This window comes from Pezoporus occidentalis, unplaced genomic scaffold, assembly GCF_034315485.1.
Source record: "Pezoporus occidentalis ecotype Australia unplaced genomic scaffold, CSIRO_AGI_Poc_V1 ctg242, whole genome shotgun sequence".
Classification (NCBI taxonomy): domain Eukaryota; kingdom Metazoa; phylum Chordata; class Aves; order Psittaciformes; family Psittacidae; genus Pezoporus; species Pezoporus occidentalis.
Window position 1 is genome coordinate 187,495 of NW_026914308.1, and position 27,738 is coordinate 215,232.

Below are 27,738 nucleotides of genomic sequence, written 5' to 3' on the forward strand. Positions count from 1 at the left end.
AGCAGGTCCTGGCTCTGGCAGCGGGGATGTTTGCCCAGGACAGCCTGTCTGGGAGGTGGGATGAAAGCTCACATCCTCCATAAAGAATTAAATCATGAGCTTTCCTCTCCCTCCATTCAGGCTCTGGATGGCAGGTTTGCTCCTTTGGTGGCTCTTGGTTTGCTGGGGATGTAGCACAGGCCAGCCAGGACCCCCAAGCTTTGACCTTGGATGGCAAGACTGAGGCTGGAGGGCAACTCCATGGTGGGTTTCATGTGTTAATCAAATAGAGGAGCTAAATCAGATTCCATCTGTGTGTGCTGGAAAGGCTCCTGTGAGCCTGCCCCCCTCCCAGCCTGGGATACCCCATTTGCAAGGTCCCACTTCGCCTTTCCCAGCCCCAATAACATCAAGGGTTAACGCAGGGTTATCTCAAGAGGCTACAACCTCATCAAGAGCACAGGCTCTGTAGGCTATTAATTTTGGAATTACTTGATATCTTTAAATACAATCAAGCAATCAGCAGGAACCTGTCATTATTATTTATGTGCATGGTGCTTACCAAATTACAGCGCTCTCCAAGGCTCTGTGTGATGAACAAATTAATTCTGCAGCGGAAGAGCTTGACCAGAAAGATGTTTGTGTCTGAATTTCCCTCGTAAATATTGATGGATGGAATGAAAGTCGAGTTTAATTGGCCCTCCCTCCTGCTGGGAAGCACATTACAGCTTTATTCTGCCTTTGCTCAGCTGGCGAGAGGGAGCGTCACAGGAAACAGAGGAGTTTCTCTAACCCTGATGGTACTTAAATGGGAGACCCACATAGGGTGCTCCTCATCCCCCTTTAGATGAGGTGGTCTTGGTACCCTCATGGTATCATGCTATGGGCATGTAGACTTGGAGTAGAGAGGAGACAAGAAACCACCAGCTGCCCCTAGTGCCTCTGGCCAGTAGGATGCTGGTCCCAGTGCACCATGGAGATGCTCCCATGGGAAGTGGGGAGAGCCCATGCTGGGGTTGTGTTTTCCAAATGATAAACATGCTCCAAAAGCCCTTGTGAGAGGAATCGAAGTAACTTTAATCAAACCAGGCTGAGAATACACACATTTCTCCAGCTACACAAAGCAAAGTCATATCAGTCAGAAGAGACCACCAACAGAAGGAAAAACCAGGGATGCGAACACAGATGCTTCTGGTTGAATTTCTTTCTTTGGTTTTGCATTTTCCATCTTCTTTTCCACCCAAAATGACACCGCTTTAGGAAAATCCAAATTGAAGGTGAAGCACATCCCTTTTTTGGTAACATCACTTGTACAGATGAAAACAAGCTCCCTGGGCATTTCCCCTCCTCTGTAGCCAGTAGATCTTTGTTAATCAAACTGGCCCACAGTGGGGACACCCAAATCTGCTCCTTGTAGAGCATCAGCAGTGGGAGCTCCCAGTTTTCCCATTGAATAACTCTGGGGGTCTTTTTCTCACCCATATATTGAATAAGGGGCAGTTTCTGGGACTGTTGGTGATGGATGAGCTTGTACAAGGATGAAAACCTGCCCCATGTACAGGTGATGGTCCTTGTTGTGGTCACTGTGTCATACAGGGAGCTGCTGAAGCTCCCAGTGTGTTACCAGGGGCAATGGGGTAGTTCTGGTTTTGGCTGCACCATTGACATGCAAGGAGGAAATCCCAGTGGGAGGGAAATGGGAGGAATTTGCTACAAACTATTGAGCTTCTGAAATGCTTAAAGAGAGAACTGAAGGTTTTTGCCTGTGTCTCCTATAAGAAGAGGAAGATTTTATTCCTTTCTGGCGGTGTATCCTGAGGAAATCTCAGACCACGACAATTCCCAAATGCTCAACTCTCCCTAGGGCAGGAAACACTTAGGTCTGTTCTTTACAGCAGGGAAACTGAGGCACAGGAACATGAAGGGATTTGTACAAAACCAGGCAACATCCCTGGGATGCAGAGAGCAGACTCGGTCCATAACCCCTCTGTCACCATCTTCCTGCCCGAGCATCCCCAAACCTCATGTGGCTCCACCTCTCATGGACCTCTCTGCTGAGCTGCTTTGGGTGACCACATGAAACAGGACATCAGGGGCTTGGCAGCTGCACGGGAGATGTGGTGATGTCCCCAGCACGGGGAGGGAGGCTGCTGCTCCTCCAAGGCACTTAACCCTGCGCAGGAATGATTTGGCCCCATCCCCTGCATGAGAGCAAGGAGCAGCTTTGGCACTGAGCATGGGTGAGATCAGGGCAGGGAGGAGGGGAGCAAAGCCATGTCCCTGTGGTAGCTGCCTCTGGGGAGCTCAAGCACCTCTTCGCTGCTGTTCTTCCTGACTTTTCCACCCTCCAGACATGGGCACAGGGTCAGGGGCTTTGCAAAGACCTATAGATCCATCTAGGCAAGGTGGGCCAAAGGATAACCTAAACCTTATGCCTCCCTTCAGACCTACCCCCCTCCATGTGGCTGTTCAGAGCCCCTGGCATCCATCCCTGCACCCTGCATTGTTCCCTCCCCTCTCCCACCCCACTGCTCTGCCTCAGATCCTTGGTATTGAGATGAGAAATGACCTGGCCAGACCAAACAGCAGTTACAGGACATCCTGGGGATGCAGCAAGGAGCAGGAGAAGGGCTCAGATAACCCCAGTGGTACAAAACCACAGCCACATAAAGCAATCCATCCAGGGCTCTCCATCCACCCATCCCATGTCAACTCAGAGGGCTTTGAACTCCCCGCAGAGGGTTATGCCCCTTCCCAACAGCCTCCCCCTAGAAGGCTGACCCAGCTTCCCAAGGACCAGCCTCATAGGCTGTCCCAACAAGGTCCTGGTGTCCTGTCACCTCAAAGCTATGACAACGATGGGACACGGGGCAGCGCACACAGGGTGGCTGCTGCAACCTCTCCAGGCTTCTCTGGCTCCTTCTGCCACCCAGCAGGTCACACCGCTGCCAGGGAGGTGACAAAGCAGCCTCTCAGCTGTCCTATCCTACAGGTCTGCCCCAGTGAATAGGGCAGGAGCCTCTGTAGGGTTTCCCACAGCGAGTTAATGCACCCTCTGCTGCAGTGGGTGCAGCAGGACCCGGCTCCTGTGCTGTGCCATGTCAGGGTCCCTCACAGCACGGACACCAGCTCCTCATCCTGTCTGGAACCTCGCTCCTGGCTCAGACGGCCGTGGACTGCTTGATGCTGTGGAAGCTGACACGGGTTGGGGAGGTGGGGATGGACATGGCCCGAGCCACACGGGCACGGATGGAGTGCTTGTCCTGCCACCGGTGCCACCGCTTCCGTACAGCCGATCGGACCTGCGGGGACGAGACGCAGGAGGGGACAGTCAATCCCTGCACAGCTCTCAGAAGCTGCGCATGGGCACCAGCCATCCTCAGTCTTTCAACCAAAGTCTGAGGAGGAACGGCTGAGGGACCTGGGGGGTTCAGTCTGGAGAAGGCTCAGGGGGACCTGATCGCTGCCTACAACTGCCTGAAGGAGGATGGAGCCAGGAGGGGCTGGGCTCTGCTCCCAAGGAACAAGGGATGGGACAAGAGGAACCGGCCTCAAGCTGCACCAGGGCAGGTTTAGATGGAGCTGAGGAACAATTCCTGCCCCAGAGGGTGCTCAGGCATTGGAACAGGCTGCCCAGGGCAGGGCTGCAGTCACTGGCCCTGCAAGGGTTCACACCCAGTGGAGATGAGGCCTCAGTGCCATGGGGCAGTGGTGGCCTTGGCAGTGCTGGGGAATGGTTGGACTTGATCTTAATGGTCTTTTCCAACCCAGCTGATTCCATGATTCTATTAAAAAATGCTACCAAAACCTGGTTCCGAGGCAGGGAGGGCCATGGGAGCCCCTGTCACCTCCCAGGGCGCCCAGCCTTGTTTGATGTGATGCTGGTGAAAAGCAGCTGTTGCAGCTGCAAAGAGAGATGAATCTAAACAAAGGTGTCTCTGAACTCAAAACTGAAACAAGAGGGAGAAATGAATCTGAGCAGGAGCTCTGCAGCTTCTTATGTGCTGCACTGGATGCTGCAAGGGGTGGGGAGTGATGCGAGCAGCAGCCACCTGATAGTCCTGGTCCTGTCCCTTCTTCTCCTGCATCAGTTATACATGATTTGGTAACAAAGCAAGCTTGTCTGGAGCAAACTCTCCTGAACCAGCGAAGGTACAAGAGCATTTGGGAAGAAGCAGAGGAAAAAGCTCAGGATCAACCTCTACCCTCACCTCCTGCTTTCTGCTGTCTGCGTTTTGGGTCAGAGCCTGGGAATTGCTGTTGTCCAGGTGCCAGGCACCCACATGTGTCTGTTTGCAAGGAATAGTGAGGACCCCCCTGAGCACCCCCAGCCCCTGGTGCTCACCTCGCTGTTCAGGAAGCAGTAGAAGACAGAGACGAAGAAGCCCTGGAAGGAGACAAGCAACAGGGTCGCTGTGGAGCTGTGGTCAGAGGGCACCCGCAGGCTCAGGAGCTTTGGAACAGCCCTGAGGTTTGGGGGTGTCTGGTTTGGGGAGGTGGCAGAAGCGGGGTGAGGCATCAGCAAGGATGGGCTCCTCCACATCCCTTGGTGGGGAACGGGGATGGAAGCTTGTGCTGAGGACCATACCTGGAAGGACTCCAGAAAGGAGTTGAAGTAGATGAAGACGATCCTGGAGATCTCATCCTCCCCCGGGTTGACAAAGAAGAGCATGTAGGTGATCCCCAGCAAGGGCAGCAACACCAGCGTGGCCTTGACTGCTTTCCTGGAGGAAAAACATTGACCTGAGCTGCTGCAGTGCAGCCCTAGGAGCAAGGATTCAGCACCAGCATGGCTGGGACTGGTCTGTCTGGGTCTGGGGAGGATGGAGCAGCACTGAGCTGTTTTCTAATGTGACCCCCCAAGTGACTTGGGCTGGTTTGAGCACTGGACACCTACTGTGGTTGCTCCATCCAGAAAAGGGCAGTGCAGAGTGGAGGCCTGACCTTGAGCTGGCATGAAATGATTGCTTGGCTGCTTGGAGGATCGATTAAAAAGGAATTAAAGAGGATGAAATAATTCACACACTTCAGCATGGGTTTATGAGAAACGGTGCTAATTAATTTGATATCTTTTCTTGATGAGATTACAAGTGTGGTTTCTGAAAAGTCATAGTGCTTATACAGGAGCGCGTGGGATGGATTGGGGCTTGGCATCTCATCCACTCGGATTAAGGAACAAGAAAATGCTGAGTCAAGCTTTTGCTTAAAGATCCTGTGAATGGATAGATTCCAACATTAGCTGAATGCAGGAAAGTCACCCCTGGTAGGGGTGGGCAAGGACAGTGCTTGGGACCTGTTCTGCATCACTGACCTAGAGGAGAGCCACAGGGCATGAGCACCTTCAGGCTGGCAAAGTATGGGACAGCACATGCACTGCTGCAGCTTCTCCAAGGCAGCAGCTATGATAGCCGGGGATCTATCGGCTTTTAACCAAAAGCCACCATCCAAGGTGAGCAGGAGTCCCCCAGGGGCTGTCCCTTGCCTGGTTCAAGCAGTCTGCACACTTGATAACTGATTTGAGAACTCAAAAGTCTCTCAAGACTCTGAGGCCAACCTGCCTCTTCCAATAACCCTTATCTTTGTTGAATCATTCATCCCAGCTCAACACCCCACGATGAGGAAAGCTGGCTTTTCCCTAGTGACTGCATCTGAATTTTTCCATGCTCAGCTGAAAAAGCCACCTTCCGCCCCAAACCTGCGCACAGTGAGATTCCCTGATTCCTGCCCCCAAAATGAAATGAAATGGAGAGAAGCACTGATGAAGACCAAGGTGTCATCTCCAGGTCTGGGTGCTCTGGAGAACTGATCTGACCAGGCATCTCCCAGATATTCCAGAGCAGGGAAGGGTTAAATCTTACTGCCCGGTGCTGCCAAGTGTGCTGCCTTCCCCGCACTGCTTCGTGAGGAGGTGTTTGGGCTGACATTGATTCATTGCTCCTTCCTCCGCCTTTGCTTTGCTCTCAAGCAGAGATTTAATTCTCACGTTTGCGCCAGGATTTGCAGCTCTGAACCCGGTGACCTGGTGGGGTCCCACCAGAACAGGGTTTTGTACAGAGACTCCACTCCCAACAGCTCCCAGAGGCAGATATATCCATCCGTGTTCTCCATCACTGCCCAGGATTTCTGAACAACCCCAGATGCGATGGCCACGTGCCTCCAAAAAGCATTTGAGGAGCTCTTAGATGTCTCTCTGTGCCTTGATACTTGATGAGGCTGTTCTTGTTCCTCCCAGTCATGCTAACGCATGGGTCTGTTTTCTGCAGGGTCACTCATGCTCTTACCTGTACTGGATGGTCTCCGACGTGGTTGAAGCTCGGAGCTTTGTCATGAGGATTCGGACGATGTTGAAGAGAAAGATGAAGTTGATCTGGAAGGAAAAGGGCTCCTGGTTAGTGTCTCCTCCCCTAAGGTTCCCTCCCAATTCCTCAGCAGAGGCTGAGCCAGGGGAAATGGGAATGTTTCCTCTTGAACCTCATCTACTGCCTTCCATGCACTGGAACAAGACATTGGATGTTTTTAGAGCACCTTAGCTCTAAGGTTTAGGGGTTTGATGAAGGCCAAGGGCACACCAGGAGACTGAAGAAGAAGGGCAAGTGTTAGAGAAAGGGCTGAAGGTGAAAACGTGTGGAGGAGGAATATATGCAGCTGAAGGGGTTTTAGGAGAGCGGCTGCTGTCACAGCAAGCTTGGATGCTCTCCTGGCTGCTGACCTGCTAAATGAGGGCATGGGAAGGTGGCACTGGGAGCTGAGCTCAATTGCCACCAATTAGAAGTGGCCTGGCTACCTGATGGGCTGGGAAATGAGGAGCAGGATCAATTATTCACTGCAGCTGCTTGGTGCTGCTGATTAATACTCCCTTGGGGTTTCTCAGCATTGGGCAAGGAGGGAGGAAAAGTCATGGGTCTTTGTGCACATCTTTCCTCCTGCAAATGCATGTTGGACCCCTGGCACTGCTGCTTGTGACTTGCCATCACTGCTCTTCTTTGTCCCTTCCCAAAGGGGCAAAGCCCCAGCAAATGATGCTCCATCTGAGCACTGGTTCAAGCACCGCTGCTCAGCCAAGGGCCAGGAGAAAGGTGATGTGGATCAAGGAATGAAGTGCCCAGGCTTCTGCAAATGCCTGGCAAAGCAGCCACCTGCACCCAAATAGTGCCAGGGCAGGGATGTTGCCAGGAAGCACTTAGTGCTGCATGTGTGGGTCTGCTGACAGGAGCATCCTTATCAGAGTGATGTCTCCCTTTCTAACCCATCTCAAGCCAGCAGGATTCATGCATGCTATTTCTTACTGTGGGTTAGGTGCCCAAATTTGCTTAAGATGCAGTCTGGGTGAGGGGAGCTGGGCTTGCAGATCCATCTGCAGCAAGACCCTGCTCAGGAACAGCCTTATCCCATGTGCAGACAGGAAGGACCCTCTATTTAGCAAGCAAGGCCACTTTGCTCTTACCAGAAGCACCAGAATCATGGGGCCTTGGTAAATGTAGTCTGTATAAACTCCTGCTCTCTTCCCAAACCAGCACCTGCAAGGCAAGGACAAGCAGTGCTGGGAACAAGCCAGCAGCGGGAGTGACCTGGATTTGCACAATCTCGGTAAGTCACTATAGGGTGAATGCACAATGTGAATGGCTGTAGCCACTATGGAATAGTTTCCCCCCAAAGGTGGAGGTACAGGGGGCTTGTGAGGGTGTTTTTGGGCCCCATATGGATGTGGGAAGTGGCTATTGTAAGAGAAGCAGGGACAACCTTACACATGCACATGTCCAAGTTGGCTCTGTCCCCAGCGATCCCTGGGGAAGCTCCTGGGAGCACCTTGTTTGGTTTTGTTATATCAGTGCTGTGCCTGTGTGTGTAGCACAAGGCTCTGGGAGTCAGGGGTAAAACCAGCCCTGAAAAACAAGGCAAGTTGCCATTCATCTCCATGGGCTCCTTTTAGCTTAAACCCAGTGATGAACTCTCAGGTGCCTGTTAAGACTTCCATTAGCAAGTCTCTGAGAAAATGGCTCAGGTGGTGGTACTTTTTATCTCTGCTGGTAGATTAAATCCCAGCTCCATTTAGCAAATACATTGTAGGAGCTCTGGCTTAATCTGGCCTTTTCCCCTGCCTTCAAAATCTCATTTGTCCTTTGAAGGATAAAATGCAGCACTAGGCAGCTGCAGGCAGGGCTCATGTGGCACAGAGCCTGAAGGTGTGATGGAAGAAAGAAGAACATTGTCCTTTTTTTCCTCCCACCCTTTCCATGTATTCCGCCTCATGTCAGCCCTTCTAGGCAGGAACCATGCCTGCCACTGCAGCTGGGATAGAAAGGAGAATGGGGAATGAGAGCGATCAGGCTCACTTCTCATTGTCGTAGTACAGCTTCCCGATGGCCCAGGCAACGATGATGGGGAAGGGGATACCTGCAGAGGAACACACAGAGGAACATTCAGGGGTAGAGCATTGCCACAAATCCCTGCTGTAACAGGGATGTTCTCTCATGTCGCCATGCAAATCCCATCCTCCTGCTCCTGGCAGCCTTTTAGCAGCGCTTTGAGTGCAAGGAGAGGTGGAGGATAGAGGTGGGCATCACGGGAGGTGACTCCTGGTACTTACACCAGCCGATGCAGATGAACATCCATTTGCGGAGCTTGTCTGTGGAGTAGGTGAGCACGATGGCTGTGTGCAGGTAGCAGCCCTCACCAAACATCCAGAAGAAGTTGGTGACATGGAAGTAATTGTAGGCAGCAGTGACCAAGCGGCACCAGACCTGCCAAGGGGGATTAGGAGGAGACAGGGAGGGTAAAGAGCAGGGTTCTGTGTTGTAGTGATAAAACTGATCACAGAGCACAGCAGAGCAATTGAACCCTTGTGTATCATAAGCCAGTGCTATCCTCCAGCCAACAGCAGCTAGTTAGACCCTCAATCTTTAGGATGCTCAAGCTCCACACACACTCCAGCTGCAAAGGGCTGGGATCAAACTGGCTGCCCCACTGAGCTGCACCTACCACATTGCTCTCATGCACCTCTGGGTTCATCGTGAGCTGCACCACGAACCACGTTGCATTGCGTAGGATGAAGGCTGTGATGAGGTTCCAGTGGATGATGTTCCTCAGGCACCGGATGCTCCTGGGGAAGGGGGGGGACATCAGAATGCAGTGGGTGTCTGGGGGGTCAGGGCTGTTTGTGGAGCTGAATGTCTTTGTTGGGAGACCAAGGGTGAGCTGCTGGGACCATGCTCTGGGTGAGATGGGCAGGACCAAGGTCCAGAGGTGGAAGGCACCAGGGATGCCTCCATAACCAAGAGCTTTAAAGGCAGCAAGGGAGAAATAACCCCGGGATAGGCATCATCTCTCCAGACTGGAGAGCAATGGCCATGGGAGAGGACATGACAAAATGCAGGGGATGGATCCATCCCCAACCCAAGGGCTATGAAGTGACCTCTATGGGCTTGTTCACCCTTTAGGGACATGGCAGCAGGTCAGACCACTCACCGCAGGCGCATGAAGAGGACGAAGGCCACGAGGAGGGCCCCCAGCGAGACACAGTGCCCCAGGTAGTTGATGATGACAGCAATGTGGTAGTGCAGCTTGCTCTTCTTCTGGTGAGGGGAGATGGGGAGGGGGTCAGCAGCAGCCCCGGGTACCAGCACAAACTCACCTCCTCCAACACATCACCTCTGAGAACTGCACCACACGTTTTGGGTCCTTTTCAGAAAGCAACTGGAGCCAAGCACATGCCAGGACAGTGGAGAAGGGGCCGGTTGGATGGGGCTTACATGGACAGGAGAGGCACCAACCTTGCCCTGCAAAGGACAAGGTTGGTGCCTCTCCTGTCCATGAGCCAGGGAAGCTCATGGTTGCTGTCTCTACATTCCCTACATTCCCCTTGCTCATTGCTGGGACATCCCCAACCCATCATCTGGGGAAATCCTGCTGTAATTCAGGCGAGCTCAGCAGCAATGTGACATCTGATGTCTCAGTTCATTCCCCATTGCCCTGGGGGTATGAGAGGCTGGGATGAATTTGGGCAGAGGGAGCAGGAAGGTGTGAGTGATAATTAGATTAATGGATTGCTCCTGCTGTTAGGCACTCATCCAGCCTGGGAATTAGCAATTAACTTGGTGAGAAAACCATTCCTGGCAAGAGTTATCAGCATCTTAAATACCAGAGATGGGATCAACTGCAAATGAACAGCCTGTATCTCTTCTCCTTTACTCTGAGGGGTAGCTTGACCGACTCAGGAGTACGTAATTTTTGCTCAGCATCTGTTTTGTCCCTTTCAGCTTCCTAAACATCTTTACGTCACTGCCAGCAGGGAGGGATGGGGTTGCAACCTTATATCTGCTGCCGCACACCCACCCCACATCTCCCTTGGGCTGTTCCTGATGTGGATGCTGTTGCCTTTCAAAACCCCATTGTCTGTTCCTCACCCCATTGCTGAGAGACCAGCCAAGGGACTACCAAGGTCCTACCTCTTCACTGAGGATCTCCTGGCACTGGGAATAGTTGACCCGTGCTGCCCAGCTCCCGTTAGCGAGGCATTCCCTGTAGCCATTGTCTGAAAGAGAGGGTGCCCACTGAAGGGTAAACAGTGCGTGGGGATGGGTACAAAGATGTCACCTGATGATTGTCACTGATGCAGGGGTCACTGGCATCAAGTCCCCTGGCTTTGAAGCCAGCTCAGATGGTGCCTTGCTTACAAGTCTGATTAGCATCAGCAGTGGGGAGATGCCAGCAGTGCATTAACAGAAGAGATCCTGAGCCTCTTCAGGACAATGGGTCAGGGATGGGAATGGTTGTAGACCTCTATGCCATCTCCAACAGCAGGGCAGGCTCACTCCTCTTCCCCTTGGCCCAAGGAAGCTGTGGCCTCCCCATCCCTGGCAGTGTTCAAGGCCAGGTTGGACACAGGGGCTTGGAGCAAGCTGCTCTAGTGGAAGGTGTCCCTGCCCGTGGCAGGGGTTGGAGCTGGAGGAGCTTTAAGGTCCCTTCAACCCAAACCAGTCTGGGATTCTATGATTCTATGGCCCCCAAGGAGCCAGCATTCTCCCCCTTCTCATGTCTGGGAGGACCTGCTTATAAAGCTGCTGCTGTGCAACCACCCTCCCTGGAATTAAGGGTATGAGAGCGCTTTTATGGTGGATCCCACAGAGACCCCAGTGAGCTCTGTACCCAAAGATGTAGCATCACTCATGCCCCACAGCCCCTGATGCACGTGGGGCTGATGCACATCCCCATCCCTCATCCACCGTGTCCCCACTGGTGCTGCTCCTCTTACTTGTGGTGTTGTACCGCACGCCATAGAAGTATTCAGGGCAGGGTCGAGCCACCAACTGTCCCACTGCGCTCCGGGGCCAACACGTGCCGATGAGGTCTACTGAGGCATTGCACTGGGGACCTGTAGGGAAAGTCGGTTATTAGAGGTCTATGGTCCACTGTGGGCCACCTCCAGGCCGTCGAAGGGCCAAGGTTTGCCTGGAGAGCTGGGGCTGCAGTTCTGGTTGAGCTGATGGGTCCCTGCAAGCTCAGTGCCCAGAAGAGCTTCATGATAGACACCAAATGTGGGCTGTGACAAGGCTCCCAAGGGCTGGTTGATCCATCCTGATAATGGCTATTGCCCTAGTCCTGTCTGAGCACCTGGCTTAAGCTCAATTCTAGTACAAGGTGGTTTTCTAACCTGGTTTCCTAAGTTGGCCTGGGGCTCCCTGGCTCTGGTGTTCCAGCCCTGCTCCTTTCTTCAACCATGACTTTTGGCATCCAGACCCACAACAGCCAACAAGAAGTCAGGTTTTATTCTTACCTAGTGATGCCACCTGATGACCAGCCTGGTCCTGGTGGGAAGCTCCTCAGAGCCCCTCCAACCCTCTTACACCTCCTGGCTGCAAGCTCTCCTTCCTCACTGCTCCCATTGGTCTCTTCCAGCCTTCCCCTCAAAGAATACTCCAAGTCTGCTGCTGCTATTTCAGTTTTCGAGCAGGACTTGTGTGCTTTTTGCAGCTACACCAGTGTGCTAATGTAGGCATTAGGTAGGCCAGATTGCAGGCTTTTTTATGTCTGATTTGTGTATATTTAGACCAACACGTACTGCAGCTAAATACGTCCTAGCTCCATCTCAAAGTGAGGTAGGAAGTACAATGGCTGTAATATCTATAGAATACAACCCTTGGCAGGCAGCAGATGGATGGGCAGCACAACCTGGAAGGGGCAGAGATCAGTGCAAACCACTGAACCAAAGGTGTTTGTGCTGCTGTCATTTCCTAAGACAAAACCCTCCCAGTTCACAGCTCTCAGGGTGCGAGAACACAGCGTTTCCCCTCCACATGGAATCTTAGGTGCTATTTGGATGCCTTTCCCCAAACTTCCTATGGAGAGAGCTGACAGAGGAGTGACTGAACAGAACAATGCTGTTATTAATGTGATGGTTTTCATAGTTATCTGCAGATTTGGTTTCTTGGGCTGTTCTCAAATCAAATTTCCAGTGCAGAGAAAAGGAGGGATTTCTTTAAACATCTTTGTAATGGAAAACGGCTCCCGAGCTGGGGAAGCATCCGAGCGTGGTGAGTGCTACCTCCTGCTTTCCATAGCTTGTAGTAAGAAATTAATTTTAACTATGACCTTTGCTTTTAGCTTTGTTAATGTGGAGGGTTGCTGCAGCAACCTTCAATTTAACTGTTTTAAGCCTGCATTTCTTAGGGAACAAGGTGCATTTAATCATGCGTAGGGTGCTTGTTTGAGCCTATCTGCATCCATTAGCATTTGTTAAGCTCTTCAGTTGTTTTGACCCAAATCTGACGGAGAAATAGAGGGTCACAGAGAATGAAGTCTCAGTTTAAAATTTTATTTCTTTATTAAGTGTTAAATTATTTTATTATAATATTCATCCAGGTAAAGAAAAGGCAACGGGTAACTGCTTCAGCTAAGCACAAAGTTAAATTGCCAGTGCTCTCCCTATTAGCCACTTGAGAATCCACCCAAGTGAGAAGCTTGCTTGAACAGCTGGAATAGGAAAAGCTCCACTTGGAATAACCCAGCACAGAAGAAGGATGCCTGCACAGGGCTAATGCTCAGAGCAGTCACCAAAAACCCACCCTGGGAGTGGTGGGGCTGAGAACAAACTCCATCTTTAACCCATCCTCTCATGCCTCAGTTTCCCTCTCGCATCCCAGGGGCTGTGCTGGGGCCCAGATGCAGATTGCTCAGGGAGGGCAAGCAGGAGGCCTCAGTAATGAAAAGTGAGCAGAACCAGAGTGGCAGCAGCAGTTCTCTGCGATAGTAAAACCAAGCCATGACAATGCCATTAATAACCAAACCCAAGACAGATTCATGGAGATGCTGTGGTCACACAAAGGGAGCATTGTTCTGTTACCCATATACTCAAGTCTGGATTTAACATCTCCACGTTTCTCCAAGGCACTTGGTTAAATGCTGCTTGGCACTCCCATTAAAGCACTATGGACACCCATTAGATGACAAACCAAGTGGATGTGTCTTGCAGTCCCACCATGGCAAGGACACGAAGTGAAGGTGGAGCAGCATCACCAGGAGCTCGGTCCCCTCCATGTCCCATAGGCTGGGGCTGTGGTGTGGGCTGATGCTCAGGCTTGAGGGATGTAGGAGGTCCCTAGGACTTCACACTGCACAGGGGGCTTTGCTCCAGCACTGCTGTAGGCAGCATTTTGAGGTCTATCCCACTGGTTTGTAACCTATGGGTGACTGGAAGATGTTTCCCTGGCTCACCCTGAGAAATACTTGATGAAGAAAAGCAGATGCTGCTCTTTCTGCTCTCTCCAGCATATAGGGAAGAAAAAACCCCTCCTGCTGGGGAAGGGTTAAGTAAAACAGTGAAGGCAAAGAGTGCCGGGAGAGCTTCCATGTCCCATTCGCCCAGCACAACCCTCTGCTCCAGCTGCTCCCCAGTGGCACATGGCTCCCGGCACTGTTTAGCATGGAAATGATATGTATCAGTGCTAAATGCTTTCATATCTGCTTTGTGGCCCATCCGTGTTTACAGGGGGATTATTCTCCCAGGTTCTGCAGACGTCTGCTCCAGCCTTCTCAGCACCGTTTGCTGCACAGACGGTTTTGGTCTTTGCAGCTTTACAGCAAGAAAGGTCAATGTATTTCCTATGTGCAACTAATCCCCACGATTTGGCTCCTTCCTGCATGGAAACATGACATTTGGGGTAGGAAAGAGCTGGCCCTGCTTTGAGACGGGGAGTGTGGCACTGGGGAAGTCACTCAAATCCCTTCTCACCCTGTTTCCTTTGGGTTGTGCTGCTTTGAAGCAATATAAAGCATTTCCTTTCTTCTGAAGATGAAAAGTGCCTATCCAGAGACTGAGACAACTGTATGACAGTAGCTGTCTTGGGATAACTATAGCAGTATCCCTCCTGTTTATACAAAGCATCTTGCTCCATCTTGCTTCCACCACTCACAGGGGCCATCGAGATGGCTCCAAGCTAAAGCCATGCAGCCGTGTGAGCCTGGCAGGGTAAAGCTCTCCAGTCCCAGCTAATCTGCCAAAGGATTTTGAGCAAATTTAAAGAGGATGGAGCATGCCTATCCTGGGCCAGCACCACCCAGTGCTCTTGAGCTGGTGCCAGGAAACACCATCAAACCATTGCTAGGATGGCATGAAGAGGACTAACGCCAAGGTTGTGCTGATATAACCATGCTGGTAAACATGTCCTCACCTCACACTGGGCACAGCTATGCACCAGTGCTGCATCCTAGCTTGCTGTGCCCCCAGCAACACTGAGGCTGCTTGAAGAGTGGTGTCCTTATCCCCTCATGCAATGCAAAGGGGCCAGGAGGGATGATGGAAATCTGCATCACAGGCTTGTTCCCATGGCTGGGGGTGATGGGGTTATGTATCGAAGGTGTCTTGGAAGGCTGTTAGCTCATATCCCTCCCTGTTCTGAGCTCTTCCTCAACCACAGTCATTTCTGGCCAGCCTTGAAGTCCTCAGTGACTGCATTGCTGCTGCCTCTTGAGCAGGGTGAAGCCCGAGGCTCCTTCAGGAGCTGCTGCAGCACTTGCATTTGGTAATCAGGGCTTCACCTCCACATCTAATCAAAATGTACTCACTGTAGCCAGCCTGCAAAAGGTCATTTGTCCCTTCTGGGCAGTTCCACCACGCTGGTGGAGCGCAAGGAGCTGTTTCACACCTTAGTACCCTATAACAGGGGCTTTTTGGGAGGATACTTTTATTTCAAGGCCAAGGAGGGGTGGCTCAATCCCAGCCGTGGAGATGCTCAAGTAATAAATGCTTGAGTAACGCCTTGAAGCATTGGGGGAAATGGCACTGAGGGACAATTTGTGTTAATATGGGGTTGAAATTGGGGTGGTGGAGCTGCTTGCCTTCCCTCTGAGTCAGGATTGGCACTCAATGGGAGCAACTGTGGTTGTGTCTACATAGATCCTTACTCACATCCTACTTTCAGCACTGCTTTCAGTGGCACTGGATGTTTCTATTTCTCCTTGTAAGAGTCCAGTCCTTAAAAAATCCCAAGCAATCCTTCCCAAGCATTCAAGTTCCATGATCATCAATGTAAAATAATTACACAGGCTAATTAAGTACTATGATGGCAAAGTGTCTTTGTAATGAATTTTCAGCTTGTTGCTATTCACCAGCATCTGCTGTCCCTTGGGTCTTTGCTGCTGTTCTGGAAAAGAATAAATAAGAGGCATCAAACCTAGCTTCTGCAATGGGTTTCTGATGCATTTGCTCAGTGTTGTCACTTAAGACTGATCAATGCTTCTGTTGAGCATGTGTTTACTGAATATCTAATGTAGTGGGATGGGTTTGGGTCATATCTTGATCTCCTGGAAAGAGTGTTTGGAGTTGTTATTATCAAAGGCTGCAGAAAGTGTTTTATTCCCTGATATCTGTTGGGCTTTGCTGGTGGGTAAGCAAAGAAGCGTAATCCCTCACTGGCAGAGATTACCTAGCAAAGACTTCTAGCCTGGCTACAAATGAACAAAGTGGCTGGCTGTGATTTTACTGCATCCAGTCCAAAGTCCAGTTCAACTGCTGTAGCTGCTGAGACGTGCCAGGATACTGGTTTCAACCAGAAAACCTCATCACCTCCTCCACTACAATAAAATCTATGAATATAAGCAAGTTTCTATTGACATCCGTGTTTCCTAGATGATGGAGCTGGATGGTTTTATCAATGTGAGTATACACTTAAACCACTATGATTTTCCATATAGGTGAGCTCACATTTTTTGGTTCCCAAGCCTCAGTATCACTGCTTTTAATGTCCCTGCCAGGACTCATTGCTGCCTCTCTACCCCCTGCTCAGCCCCTTTATTACTGTTTCTGCCACAGTGGAAAAGATGCCAAGAAGGCTGAAGAGAAAAGAGATGCTGATGTTGTTGTCTCTGGTCAAACTGTCACCTGCTGTGAAATGTGTTCCCAAACCTGGCTGATGAAGTGCCTGTGAAGAAAACACTTTTGGGCATGCTGTGCTTCTCAGCCACAGGGTTTTGCTATACTCGGACCAATTTGATTTGCTTTATTTAAACACAAAGCTACGCTCCCATTTCCTCCTTGAAATAAAACCTCCAGTTAACGAAAGAGAGATCTTTCTGTTCAGTTCTGCCCAGCTTTTGTGTCATTTCCCTTTGCTTAGGTGAGCTTGCAGCGGCAGGAAACTTTTCTTTCCTGGGAAGGAATCGGCTGTACTCTCTCCTCAGCACACACACAAGGTTAAGGATAGCCATTTATTGTGATAACACTTTAACAGCTTAAAGGAGTGAATCGTGCAGCCAGGACCAGCCGGGGCTATTGGCAATTGGGTGCCAACTCCTTGGCTGATGGTTGAGTGCTACAAAAGGTAAAACAATCCTGGGAGCACTCCCAGCTCACTTGGCTTGAGTGCTTTCCGCTGGGCTGCTTTGGGAAAGCCTCATCTATTAATTAGGAAGAGGCTTTTCATCTGCTCAGATTCCCCCTTTCTTCCCCAGGGAAGTGTCACGGTAGGAAGCGGTCCTGCAGCTGCCCAGGGATGCTTGGCCCTGATGGGTGAAGTGACCTTGTACCTCCTTGATGGGCTTTGCAGCAGGGTGAGGCGAGAAGCAGCTGTGCATGGACCCTGGGGAGCTGAAATCATCAGGAAGACAAATTCACCCTCTGAGGCAATCTTGGAGCCCTTGGGATATGCACCTATCCCCCCTGGACAAGGGATGCTGATCCTTGCTGCATTCATTTCAAGCCTAACCTGGGAATTTCTGGGTTCCAGATGTCTGGGGTTGCAGCTGACCTGACTTTCCTGATGCAGCACAGTGACCTCAAGTCCAGCTATGGTTTCTGCCTGGAGGAGAAAATATTCCCTGCTCCTAAGGAAAGCAGCCTTTCTGATGGAGTGGCCAACAGTGTGTGGATGCCCCTGTGTCCCAGGACTGACCAGAATCAGGGATTCATGAGATGAGGGTAGGTCTCTCCTCCCAAGGAACAAGGGATGGGACAAGAGGAAACGGCCTCAAGCTGCACCAGGGGAGGTTTAGATGGAGCTGAGGAACAATTCCTGCCCCAGAGGGTGCTCAGGCATTGGAACAGGCTGCCCAGGGGTATCACTGTCCCTGGAAGTGTTCACACACCATGTAGGCAAGGCCCTGAGTGCCATGGGTTAGTGGTGGCCTTGGCAGTCTGGGGAATGGTTGGACTTGATCTTAATGGTCTTTTCCAACCTGGTTGATTCCATGATTTTATCCTATGATTCACTGAGAGGTATTTTTGAGGCACACTTAAAATATGAGGTTCAAACATCAATGCCAAGAGACATTGCCCTGCACTGGGGACAGTGTACTGAGAGGAAGACAGATAAATCAATGCTGATAAGAGGACAGGACAAGGGAGATCTGTGGGGCTCAGCTGCTCCTCTTCCTGGATGAGGGTTTGCTTGATATCCCTGTCCATGCGTTCTCATTAAACAATGTGAGGTTAAATAATGAAGGTGACCCAAGAGAGGAGGAGAGCTCACACTGGGCTGTCGTTTGGAGGAGGGATGCTGCACACAGGCCTCCTTGGTCCATCTCACTGATGCCCAGTCGAGTGCCATGCTGGAGAAGCACTGGGCTCATGTTGTCAGCATGCGCCACTTCCCAAGGGCTGTGCAGAAATCAACAAATGAAGCCTCATGGCCCCGCTGCAATTCTCATTAGCACCATCCTAACGACTCCCCATGTTAAATAGCCTCGAAACCAACTTTCCAGTTTTGTAAATATCCCTCCCTAGGAACCACTGCATGAGTCAGGCAGGGCTTAAATGGACCCCAAGGACGAAGGCTGGTGCTGAGCTGCACTTACCAAGCAGCAGACATGAGACAATTAGTTTCATCTTTGCCTCCTGATGGAGGCCCCTTCCTCAAGCTGGAAGTGGCTCTCACACGTGCCAGCCCTACCCCGACTGAACAAGTTATACAGGGATGACAGGTCAGATGCATTGAGACACTGGAAATGTGAAGCCTGGCATGTTGTCAGGCTGTCCCAGGGTGATGGGCACTGCACTAAATCCTGCTTGGATCCATGCTAATAAGTCCCTACTGAGCAAAGGCAAAACCTTGCAGGAAGCAGCACTCACTGCTTGAGCGTGGCAGCAATTGCAGGGTATATCCATCAGCAAAGCCAAGGCAGAAATTCTCCTCCCTTGCATCACAAGGTGCTTCTGGGGGTCAGAGTCCATAGAGCTGGCCACATGTTGCACCCAGGGACGTGAGTAAGAAGGAAACAAATACCGTTTATCACAGCCTAACATGGCCAGGGACAACCACCTTGCCAAGCAGAGTGATGAAACCTTCAGGGAGCAAACCACATGAGTGATGACCAGGTTTCCCCTCTGCACCATGCCAGGGACACATTTCCACTGGCAGCCTTGCTCTCCCTTGGCTTTCTGCCTCCATTCCTTGGGCTGGGGATGCTCTTTGCAGGGCCACGGTGGCCTGGGCTTGGCCAAGCATTGAACCAGTTGGTGCCAAGCTGTGATTATGAAGAAGGGGTTTTTAATGCTGCTGTTAATGGAGCTGGGTGGCGGGCAGCCATCCGTCAGTGCCGGGCCTCCATGGCCATCCATCACCCTGAAGGAGAGAGCTGCTCTGTGCAGCAGGGACCGGAGTGAGCTGGGCAATTACTTGGTGCCTGCTCTGTGCTTCATTCAATCATGGGAAAATGAACTCTGCAGCAGCCCTGAGCTGGGGGGGGAATTGTCTCTTTGTCCTCTCCCTTAACCACCTTCCCTTCCCAAACCCCTGTCACTAAACCAGACCTCTCACTGCTGAGATGATCTGATTGAATATAGGCCAAATGCCAGTTTTGGCACAAAACTTGGGTCTGATCCAGCTGGATGCAAACCCATGCATGGGTGTGGAATAGGAGTGAGCTGCCCGTGACCCTGCTGGTCTCACCTAACTTGGCTGAGCTGGCCGTGCCGTGGCCACATCCCCAGATGCTCCATAGACACCCCTACACCCTCTGTTACCCACCCCTGCCATTGGGGTCCCCAGGGGATGCCTGGGGTGGGATGGGATGCAGGACACTCACCCGTGTGGTTGGTGACAGGCGTCAGGCTCTCACAGTACTGCTCTTGGATGGAGGCAGCAACTGGGCTATCCCAGAGGAGAAATGCCTGCACGGGAAGAGAGCAGATGACAGGGAGGGTTACATGTGAGATATGCCACTTCCCCAGCCCACAATACCCCCTTGGACATAGCAGGGTTTGAGCTCGTCCATCTTGGTGGATGTTGCCCTGCAGAGCTGAACGGTGGGCCCTTTTGCAGGCTGGGTTATCCATCCTGGGGCCATGGGGCTGATGCTCTCTGCTCTGTTTTCCACTCACAAATCCTCTCATGTCCCAAATATCCCCCTCAGCAAAGCACAGTTCAGCCCTGCACAGCCCCTGCTGGGTTGCGGAGCTTCTGCTCCTTAGCAATTTAATCAACACTTTTAGCTTTAGCATCTTTGAATCCTGAGAGCAGACAGGGGGAAACATGATGAGCCTGACACCATGCTCAGATTTTCAATACCTTATTAAAATCACAGCCTTGTAAGCTGTCAGTGGGGAGATGTTAATACACATCCTTAAGGAGATCTCATCCACAGGCTCTGGCTAAAGCCTTTCTTTAGGGAAAAAGACTTGTCTGCAAACACTGACATCCCCATTGCATTGGGAAGCACTGACCAGGATCTATTGCATCCCTCCTCCAGAGCAGCTCCCTGGTGGCTCTGCAGCTCCAACAACTCTGTCACCTTTGGGAGCTACTTTGGAAAAGCTACTGCTGAGTGACCTTATCTTTGCAAGAGCTTGGGGAAACTAAAGCTGAGGAAGGCAACTGCAAGTGGAAGGTGCAGAGGGATGGGGCTGCCAGACCCAAGGTGCACCAGGGAGGCAGATGGGGCAAGGAAGGGACCTGATGCTTTGTGGAACACAGTTTCCACGCTCTTTCTCCTCCAGCTCAGAGGTAGGTGATGGGCTGATCCCTAATGCTCAAGGGGTGAGTGCTGATAGTGGATGACGCTAAATCCACTTCTTCCACCCCAAACCTGCCCTGCAAGGACTGACCAAACCCCTTGGAGGAGCGCTGGCTGCCAACTGAACAGCAGATCCATGGCCCAGTATGCAACCGTATACAGATCTCTTGGGAAACTCAGACCCGAGTTTGGAGGCAGGAAAGGCTGCAGCATCCTCCACTTGTGAGCAAGCTCCCAGCTCCCCAGGGTGATGCGTTCTGACACCATCCTGTGTTGAGCCAATGCAATGAACAACAACCTCCGCCTTCCCCACTAGGCTGGTCCCTAGAGCCTGATCTCCCTTTCCGAGTGTCGTTTACCTTCTAAACTGCTCTGGGTGGGGGGAAAATGGTCCTTCTCTTGCCCTTTAGCTGTTTCAACACTGGCTGATCTTGCTGGCACACCTAGCAGTCCCCTGTGCCTTACCAAAGCATTAGAAGGATTTATGCAGACACAGACAAGCTCAGCACCCACTTGCTCTTTTGCAAACAACTATTTACTGCCTTGGGAAGCTGGTTTTGACAGCAAGAGAGATGTCAGGCAGACATAGAAATGGAGCTGAGAATAGTTTCCTTGTTATGACTGCTCCAGATGGCACAGGGGATCTGGCAGCAAAACCCTGCCCCGAGTGCAGGCACTGCATTGAGCTCCTGTTCTGCTGGTCCTGCAGGAGATGGGCACCTCCTGGGTCCCTTTGCTAAAAGCTAAGGCCACCTAAACTCCATCCACGGGCCAAGTGAGGTGTAGCAGGGTCGGCTCCCCTCTGTGTTGATGCCTATTGATGGTGCCTGCTCGACCTGCATGGACAAGAGTTCCTCCCAACAGGGGCTGGGGTGGTTTGCAGCCCTGAACAGGCTCTCAAGTGTTAACTGGATGTGTTCCTCCCAATCACAGCCTGCTCCAGCCTGGCAGTGCCTGTTCTCCTTCCAGACACAGGGAGAGGTCTTGGCACTGAGCAAGCAACATGAACCAAGCTACAGATAGAGGGGTGTATGGATGTAGTGCAGTCAGTCCCTGGCTCTTTGCAGGCTTTCTAAATGAGCTGAAACAGCTACAGAAGGAAGAAAGACAGAAAGGAGGAAAAAAATAGGTTCCCTAAACCAGAACAAACCCAAAACCCTAACAGCTTTTTGTTACCAGGCTCTGAGCCTTGTCTCACTGCAATGTGGCCAATGCTCTTGACAGGCAGAGGATCTTTCCTGCTCCCATCAGTCAGCTCGAGGGGGATAAGGTGGGGAACGTGGCAGCTGCATGTGCATTTGCACCAGCCAAAAGCACCCTGATCTGGTACCCTGACAATGGGCTCCCATCTGTTTTGCCTTTTGTGGGTTGCTTCAACCCCTCCCAAAGCTTTGCAGAGAGAACAGGTCAAAGCTCCGTCCTTGAAGAGCTTCTCATGCCAGAGCATCCCTGCCCTAAGATGCCACATGGTGCCCAGCAGGTCCCAGCCGAGCCAAACATGCCTCAACAGCCCTGAAACAGCAGTGGGTCATGCTTGGGCCAGAGAACGGCCGTGTCCCTCTGCCCTCCCAGCCCTGCTTTGACATAGGCTATGGCAAATCATGCTCTGCAGTGAACAGCACTTCTGTGACTGCCAGGATCCTGGAGAGCTTCAGCTGAGGGTTCAGCTGCACGGGGAAGGAAGCAATCTGCTCTTCTAGAAGCAGATGCTTTGCATAGGGGTCAGTTGCTCCTATGGGGATGACAGTTCTGCTGGGAGCTGCACGGGCCCCATGAGGCCCCACACTGGCAGCAGCTTCTCCTCCATCAGGAGCCACCAATGTCTCCACTGCTGTTTCCTGAGCTCCCTTCCAGGCTCTGCTAACATCTGTGTTTTACACACAGGGAGGCACTGTGTCAGATGTTGATGGTGCTGGGTCAACCCTGGCGCACGCTGACCCTCACTGCACGTCTCAAGGCACCAAAACCATGATGCTGAGCCACTGCTTACTGCATCCCCCCCACAGCAAACACCAGCTGCAGTCAGTGTCGCACCACCCGCAAATCAAGGCTGTCCCAGAAGGGAAACTGAGGCACTGAGTACCACTTGCCCAAGGTCACTCAGGTTGTGCTGCACCATGTGGGCAGGTTGCTCCCATCTGCACCCACTACCTCTGTCCTGATGCAATGTGACTGGGTTTTCTGGAGCCATTCCCTGTGCCCATGAGATCCCCTGGACCAGGAGATGCAGCACAGCAGGCTCAGACAGTGTCTTTGGCCTAAGGAGGCTCTCACTGCTGGTATGGGTGCGTGTGTGCAGCTAAATCACACACACACAGAGTCAGTCTCTGTGACCTACCACTGACCCAGCAGCAAGATTCAATTAATAACCATTAGGAATTAATGTCCCCCTGCAGTGCTTTCCCTCTCCAAAGCAATCCATAGATATTAATTAATATATTCACATCCAAGCCAACCATCAACCCCCCTCACCGCGCTACCCAGAGACAGGCTTCTCCCCCCGTGGTTATCTTAGTGCCTCAAACAAGATCAGATCTGCATGGCAGGAAGGGCTGACAGCTCTGAGCAGTGAGATAGACGGCTCATAGCCTAATTAACAACCTAAAATGGGGCTTGGGTTTCCCATTGCTGAGCAGGCTGTAATTGGAGAGCAGGATTAGGATGGGATTAGAGGGATGAAGCGGTGCGAGGCGCAAAAGCTGGAGAAGTCAGCGGGAGCGATGGGTGGTGGTGGCCACTGAGACCTCCCTGGGAGGGTGATCAGCACCAGCCACCCTGGAGTCACCCTGGCCAGCAGGACCTGTATCCCCATCAATTCTATTCCCCAGCTTGGCTGGAAGAAGAAAGACCTCCTGGGATACACAGGCTGAGCACAATCTCTGCCCTTGACTCTTGCTGCGGTTCCCTGGGGTGTTGGGCTGGGATGGAGACTTCTCTTGGCCCTGAGCCTGCAGGAAAAGGTCCCAGACTTTGGGTGTTAAATACAGTGAATGCTGGAAGAGCTGGATGACAGCCGGTGGTGGCAGAGCAACATCAGCAGCACAGGGCAGGGAGCAGCACATCTTGCCAGCACCGCAGCCAGAGGCTGGAGGTGGCCTTGAAAAGCCTCATAGAGTTGTCCCCTCATATGTGTTTGGAGGGGGCCAGGGAGCCTCCAGCCCTCCCAGTCTCCTGCCTTCACTCTGCTCTGATAGATCCCTTTGCCCTCGTCTCCTCCAATTCCCAGGCACCCACTCCTCAGCTGGTGAGCTTCTCACCACCTCTGCCTCGAGGGCTTTCACTTGGATAAGTCCCATCCCATGTCCAGGCCACAAATGAACCCCCCAGGGATCATCTGGCCCATGAAGGACCTGCTCCACAACCCCTTAGCCCTGACAGTGACCTGCTTTGCCATGCCTTAAGCTCCCGGTTTCTCTGAGACCCCTGCTTTACCAACAAGCACCTCATTGCTCCTTCCCTTGCTCTCGTGCAAAGCCACGTCTGAAGCCCTGCCTAGTATCAAGGCATCAAGGCAAAGCACAGGCAGCAGAATAAGACTCAAGGCAAGAACCATGGCAGGGGTTTTCTGGCTGATGCTCCTCGGGGGGAAGAGCAGGCAGTGAGAACTTAGCCATGTTAGAGGGTCAACCCCATAGTGTGTAGACAGAGGCTTTGGTGTATTTATTCTCATTGGATCTCTCTCTGAGCGTTTTGGATGCAGACCCTAACAAAAGGATATCTGTGAGGGCTAAACGAATGCCCTGTAAAACCTGATTTAGGAGCAATGAAAGGTTTTCCTGGATCAAGCTCTCATCTCTCTCACTTGCCATAAATAATTTTGTTTTTATTTCTCTGTCAGAAGGGGTACGGATTTTTGGGGACAGGTGAACAAAAGAATAATGGCATTTTGATAATGGAAGCTAAAGGCACAAACAAGGGGAAGGGGCAGAATCCAAGTGGCTCCTCTGCATCCAGAGCAAAGGCTGCTGAAGAGGAGCTGGAGTGATGGACACAAGCACAGGGGAGGGCTGTTTCCTAAGGTGCTTGTATTAAACCACCCTGCAGCCTGTCCATGTGACACATTCACTTTCATTCTGGCCTTGCAGATTTGTTTCTTGCCTCCCAAGACCCACATCTCGGCTGCCCCAAGACCCCTCCTTTACCCATCACCTTTTCAGGGTCATGTCCTGGGCTAAACATCCACTTGTTTAATTCACCTTTCCCTCAGTTGATCTGCATTCACAGCTCGGGAAAGCTTGGCTACACCAAAGCTGCATCTGCCAATGCCTTTCTAGGGTGAATAGTACAGGATTTGGGGGTGGAAGGAGGGCTGTAGCACCCTTTGCCTCTGCCATTTGAATGGAGGCGCTCGCTCTGGGTGGGTGAATCACAGCAGGACACTGCAGAGAGGGAGGGTCTCTTCTATTAGCTCAAAATACAGCTAGGGGAAGAGGAAAAACAACAGATGGGCCTCTGGGTATGTTACACCATCTTCAGAAAGAGCCACCCGCTCATGAGTGACAGCTCTCAAGTGTTGGACAAGGGCTCCTGGGCTCTGTTTGTTGAGGGAAACCTATGCTAGTGATTCATGCTTCCCTTTGGGTCCAAATACTGCTCACCAGGATAAACCCAGAGATGCAGCCTCTGCAAATGCTGCAGGCTCAGAGCTCAGCTCGAGCTCGCTGCTCACAACAAAGTTATGGTGAGCAGAGCTGTGTTTGAGGGCAGGGTTGAGCTGGCTGTGCAGGCGACTCTCGTCGTATCTCTGTGTATTCATCCTATGGTGATGGAGCAGCTATTCTGGGAACAGGCTGTGCCATTTCCATTCACTCCTTCATTGGAGATGTGAAACCACGGGGATGATTTCATACACACTGAACCAACTCCAGCTTTTAAGGAAAGTGAGGAGCGGAAGAGATCCCCAGGGTCAGCTGCTACTGCAGCTCTACATCTTATACAAGGTTTTGAGCAGTGGAGGGGTAGTGGGCTGGTTTTAGGGCTTAATGCTGTTGAAGCTGATAAGGAAAAGAGAAAACTACCCCACCCCCAGCATCAAACTCTGCTTTCTACATAAAATGCTTTTGCAATCACTTTTTAGCAGCCCCAGAAATGTCACCAGTTCCTGTCAAAGCTGCAGGTGAACTGTTTCCTTCCTAAGAATTTCTTCAGTTTCTTTAAATGACTTGCAGGGTGCCAGAGAGCATTTTGCAGCAAGTTTGGTTCCCTGCCTCCTGGTCTGCCTGCCTGACCCCTCAGGAGGCCTACCCAGCAAGGCAAGATGGATAAATCAGTGCTAAACTGGAGCTGCTGGCCAGATGCATGAGGAATACCTTAGCTATGCCAGCCCAGGGCTGAGCTCTCCCTTGGAGGTGCAGGGATGCGCGCTGGATGCTGCTGTGGGTACCCCTAGCTGCAGGGATATGCTCACTTAAGGCTGGAGTTTCATGGTCCTGAGGAAAGGGTTGGGATTGTGCTGGAAAAGGGTCTGAATTTGGAATGTAGGTATTTCTAAGAAAAGGAAATTATTTTTTATATATATTTATGAGAATAAATATATATATTTATATATAAATTTTATATTTTATATTTTTATATATATTTATAAGGAAAAAAACCTGATAATTAGGCTGTAAAAGGGTGCTTTGTAGATTGGGTTTCTTTCTGCAGATGGCTGGGAGAGACTTCTCTTTGCTTGAGCTGCTTTTGAGACCCCTTCCTGGTCCCAGCTCCAATGCAGGAGTGGTTTAGCTCTGGAAGCCCCATCTTCACAAGAAGACTGCCCTTGCGGAATGGTAAGGAGACCCCCAAGCCTGAGGATGGAAGCCGTGTCCCAGCATCTTTGGGCTTTAGCACAGTTTGCTCACATAAATAGCTACTGGGAGCTGTCACGCTCTTGTGGCTGTCCCAGTCTCAGACCCTGCCCCTATTGCACCGGGTCCGTGGCTTTGCCAGCAGTGTCCCACATATTGGCCAAGGAGGATCTGGGCTGGGGGAATCCTGCCCTGTCTCATCTTTGTTTCTTACACTGGAACCAAGAAACAACTCGAACCTGGAGCTGTAACTGCGCAAGAGCTCCTGCACACCCCTATTCCTGTTTTATAGGAGCTGCTAAGAAGAGCTTTTCAAAGCAGCACCAACTTGGCAAGGAGGTCGCCTGGTGCGCATCAGCTCCCCTCATTGATTAGGTGAGAACTTCCCTATCCCAAACGTGCAGCAAATCCTCCTCCCTGATCTTCCCACCACGATGCACAATGAGAAACCAGCCCGCGGGGTACAAACCCCAACGGAGGCTACGGGAAGGGCTGACCCTTTGCTGTTCTAACTGCAGTCACAACTGGGCCACTGAGACAGCATTTTGCAGAGAGCCAGGGAGATTTCTTTCTTTGACACAGCAGTTTAACCAAAAACCTGATCATTTTGCTGGTTTGTTCAAGTAACATCCCAGATTTCACTTTAAACCTTTTTATCTCCTCATTTCCCCAGGGTTTAGGATTGGAACATGCTTTGGGCCGGGAACATTTCCTTTCTTGATGAGCCCTCCGGGAGGAGGGATATTGCTTCTGACAAAGCATTTGCATTTTGTGCAGAGCTGCAGAATTAGCAGTGGCTCCAGTTCCTCCGTGTAGAGAGGAAAGTCTGCTGCTTTGAGGGTGGGGAGTGAAAGGAGAGGTTCCTTTAGAAAAGCAATCAAGGGGGTTACAATTAGGCTCTGCTTTGTGTTGTCCTGATCCATCACTCCCCAGAAGCCTGAGGGGAACCGGTTTCCCGGGGAGGTGCTGCGCTCGGGAGGATGTGGCTCCGAGTGTCCCCGCTGGTTTAGGGGCATTGTCAGCTCTTGCCAAGCCCCTGGACTGGAGGAATTCGCGCAGGGCCCTTTGTGTGCCGGGCTCTCCTTTTACTTTTCCCTCCCTTCCAAGAAAAGGAAAAGTCACTGCGGAGGAAGGGAGCGGTGCAGGGTGCAGCGGGGCGATGGGGAGGGAGGCAGAAGGGTCCCTGCTGGAAGATAAGGACTCAAAAGCATCTTACCTGCAGGAGGAGGAGGAGGAGGAGGAGGGCAGGACGCAGGCTGGGCACCATCCTTAGCTCCCGCTGCGCCCAGCTCCCAGGGGCATGGCTGGCAGCGGTCCCGCTCCCGCTCGGCTCCTTCTGCCGTCGGGGATAAAATCCTCGGGGCTCCGTGCAAAGGAGCGTGTCCGGGTCCCAGCGGAGCTGCTCGGGGGCGGGAGGGCACCTTTGGCATCAGCCACCAGCTCCTGCCTTTTATAACCTCCCTCGGAGCCGGTGCTTTGGCTTCCCACCCTGCGGCTCGCCTGGCGATGGGCTACATCCCTCCCCGCT

The 27,738-nt window shown here is 51.8% G+C and overlaps 1 protein-coding gene across 2 annotated transcripts; it reads right to left on the minus strand.

Annotated features, from left to right (window-relative positions):
* Positions 1-1,032: 1,032 nt before the first annotated feature.
* Positions 1,033-27,738, minus strand: CRHR1 (corticotropin releasing hormone receptor 1). Of its 2 annotated transcripts, XM_062622505.1 has the most exons (13): positions 27,427-27,738; positions 19,495-19,579; positions 11,231-11,350; positions 10,425-10,510; positions 9,445-9,551; positions 8,959-9,079; positions 8,567-8,720; positions 8,313-8,373; positions 7,424-7,496; positions 6,261-6,346; positions 4,568-4,703; positions 4,325-4,366; positions 1,033-3,281 (listed from the first exon to the last, which is right to left on the minus strand). In XM_062622505.1, the coding sequence occupies exons 1-13, from the start codon at positions 27,475-27,477 to the stop codon at positions 3,141-3,143; spliced, it is 1,263 nt and encodes a 420-aa protein (XP_062478489.1). In that variant the 5' UTR covers positions 27,478-27,738; the 3' UTR covers positions 1,033-3,140. The 2 variants fall into 2 exon arrangements, with proteins under 2 accessions (XP_062478489.1, XP_062478488.1); XM_062622504.1 differs by lacking the exons at positions 10,425-10,510; positions 11,231-11,350; positions 19,495-19,579; positions 27,427-27,738 and adding an exon at positions 9,648-9,754.

Bases quoted from the DNA above. Each gene is read 5' to 3' on its own strand.
- CRHR1 (XM_062622505.1), bottom strand. From the start codon at position 27,477: ATGGTGCCCAGCCTGCGTCCTGCCCTCCTCCTCCTCCTCCTCCTCCTG. The intron at 7,497-8,312 runs GTGAGCCTGATC...CTTGCCTTGCAG, and splicing joins CTGTACTACGACAATGAGAA to GTGCTGGTTTGGGAAGAGAG. The intron at 4,704-6,260 runs GTAAGAGCATGA...TTTTTCCTCCAG, and splicing joins TCGGAGACCATCCAGTACAG to GAAAGCAGTCAAGGCCACGC.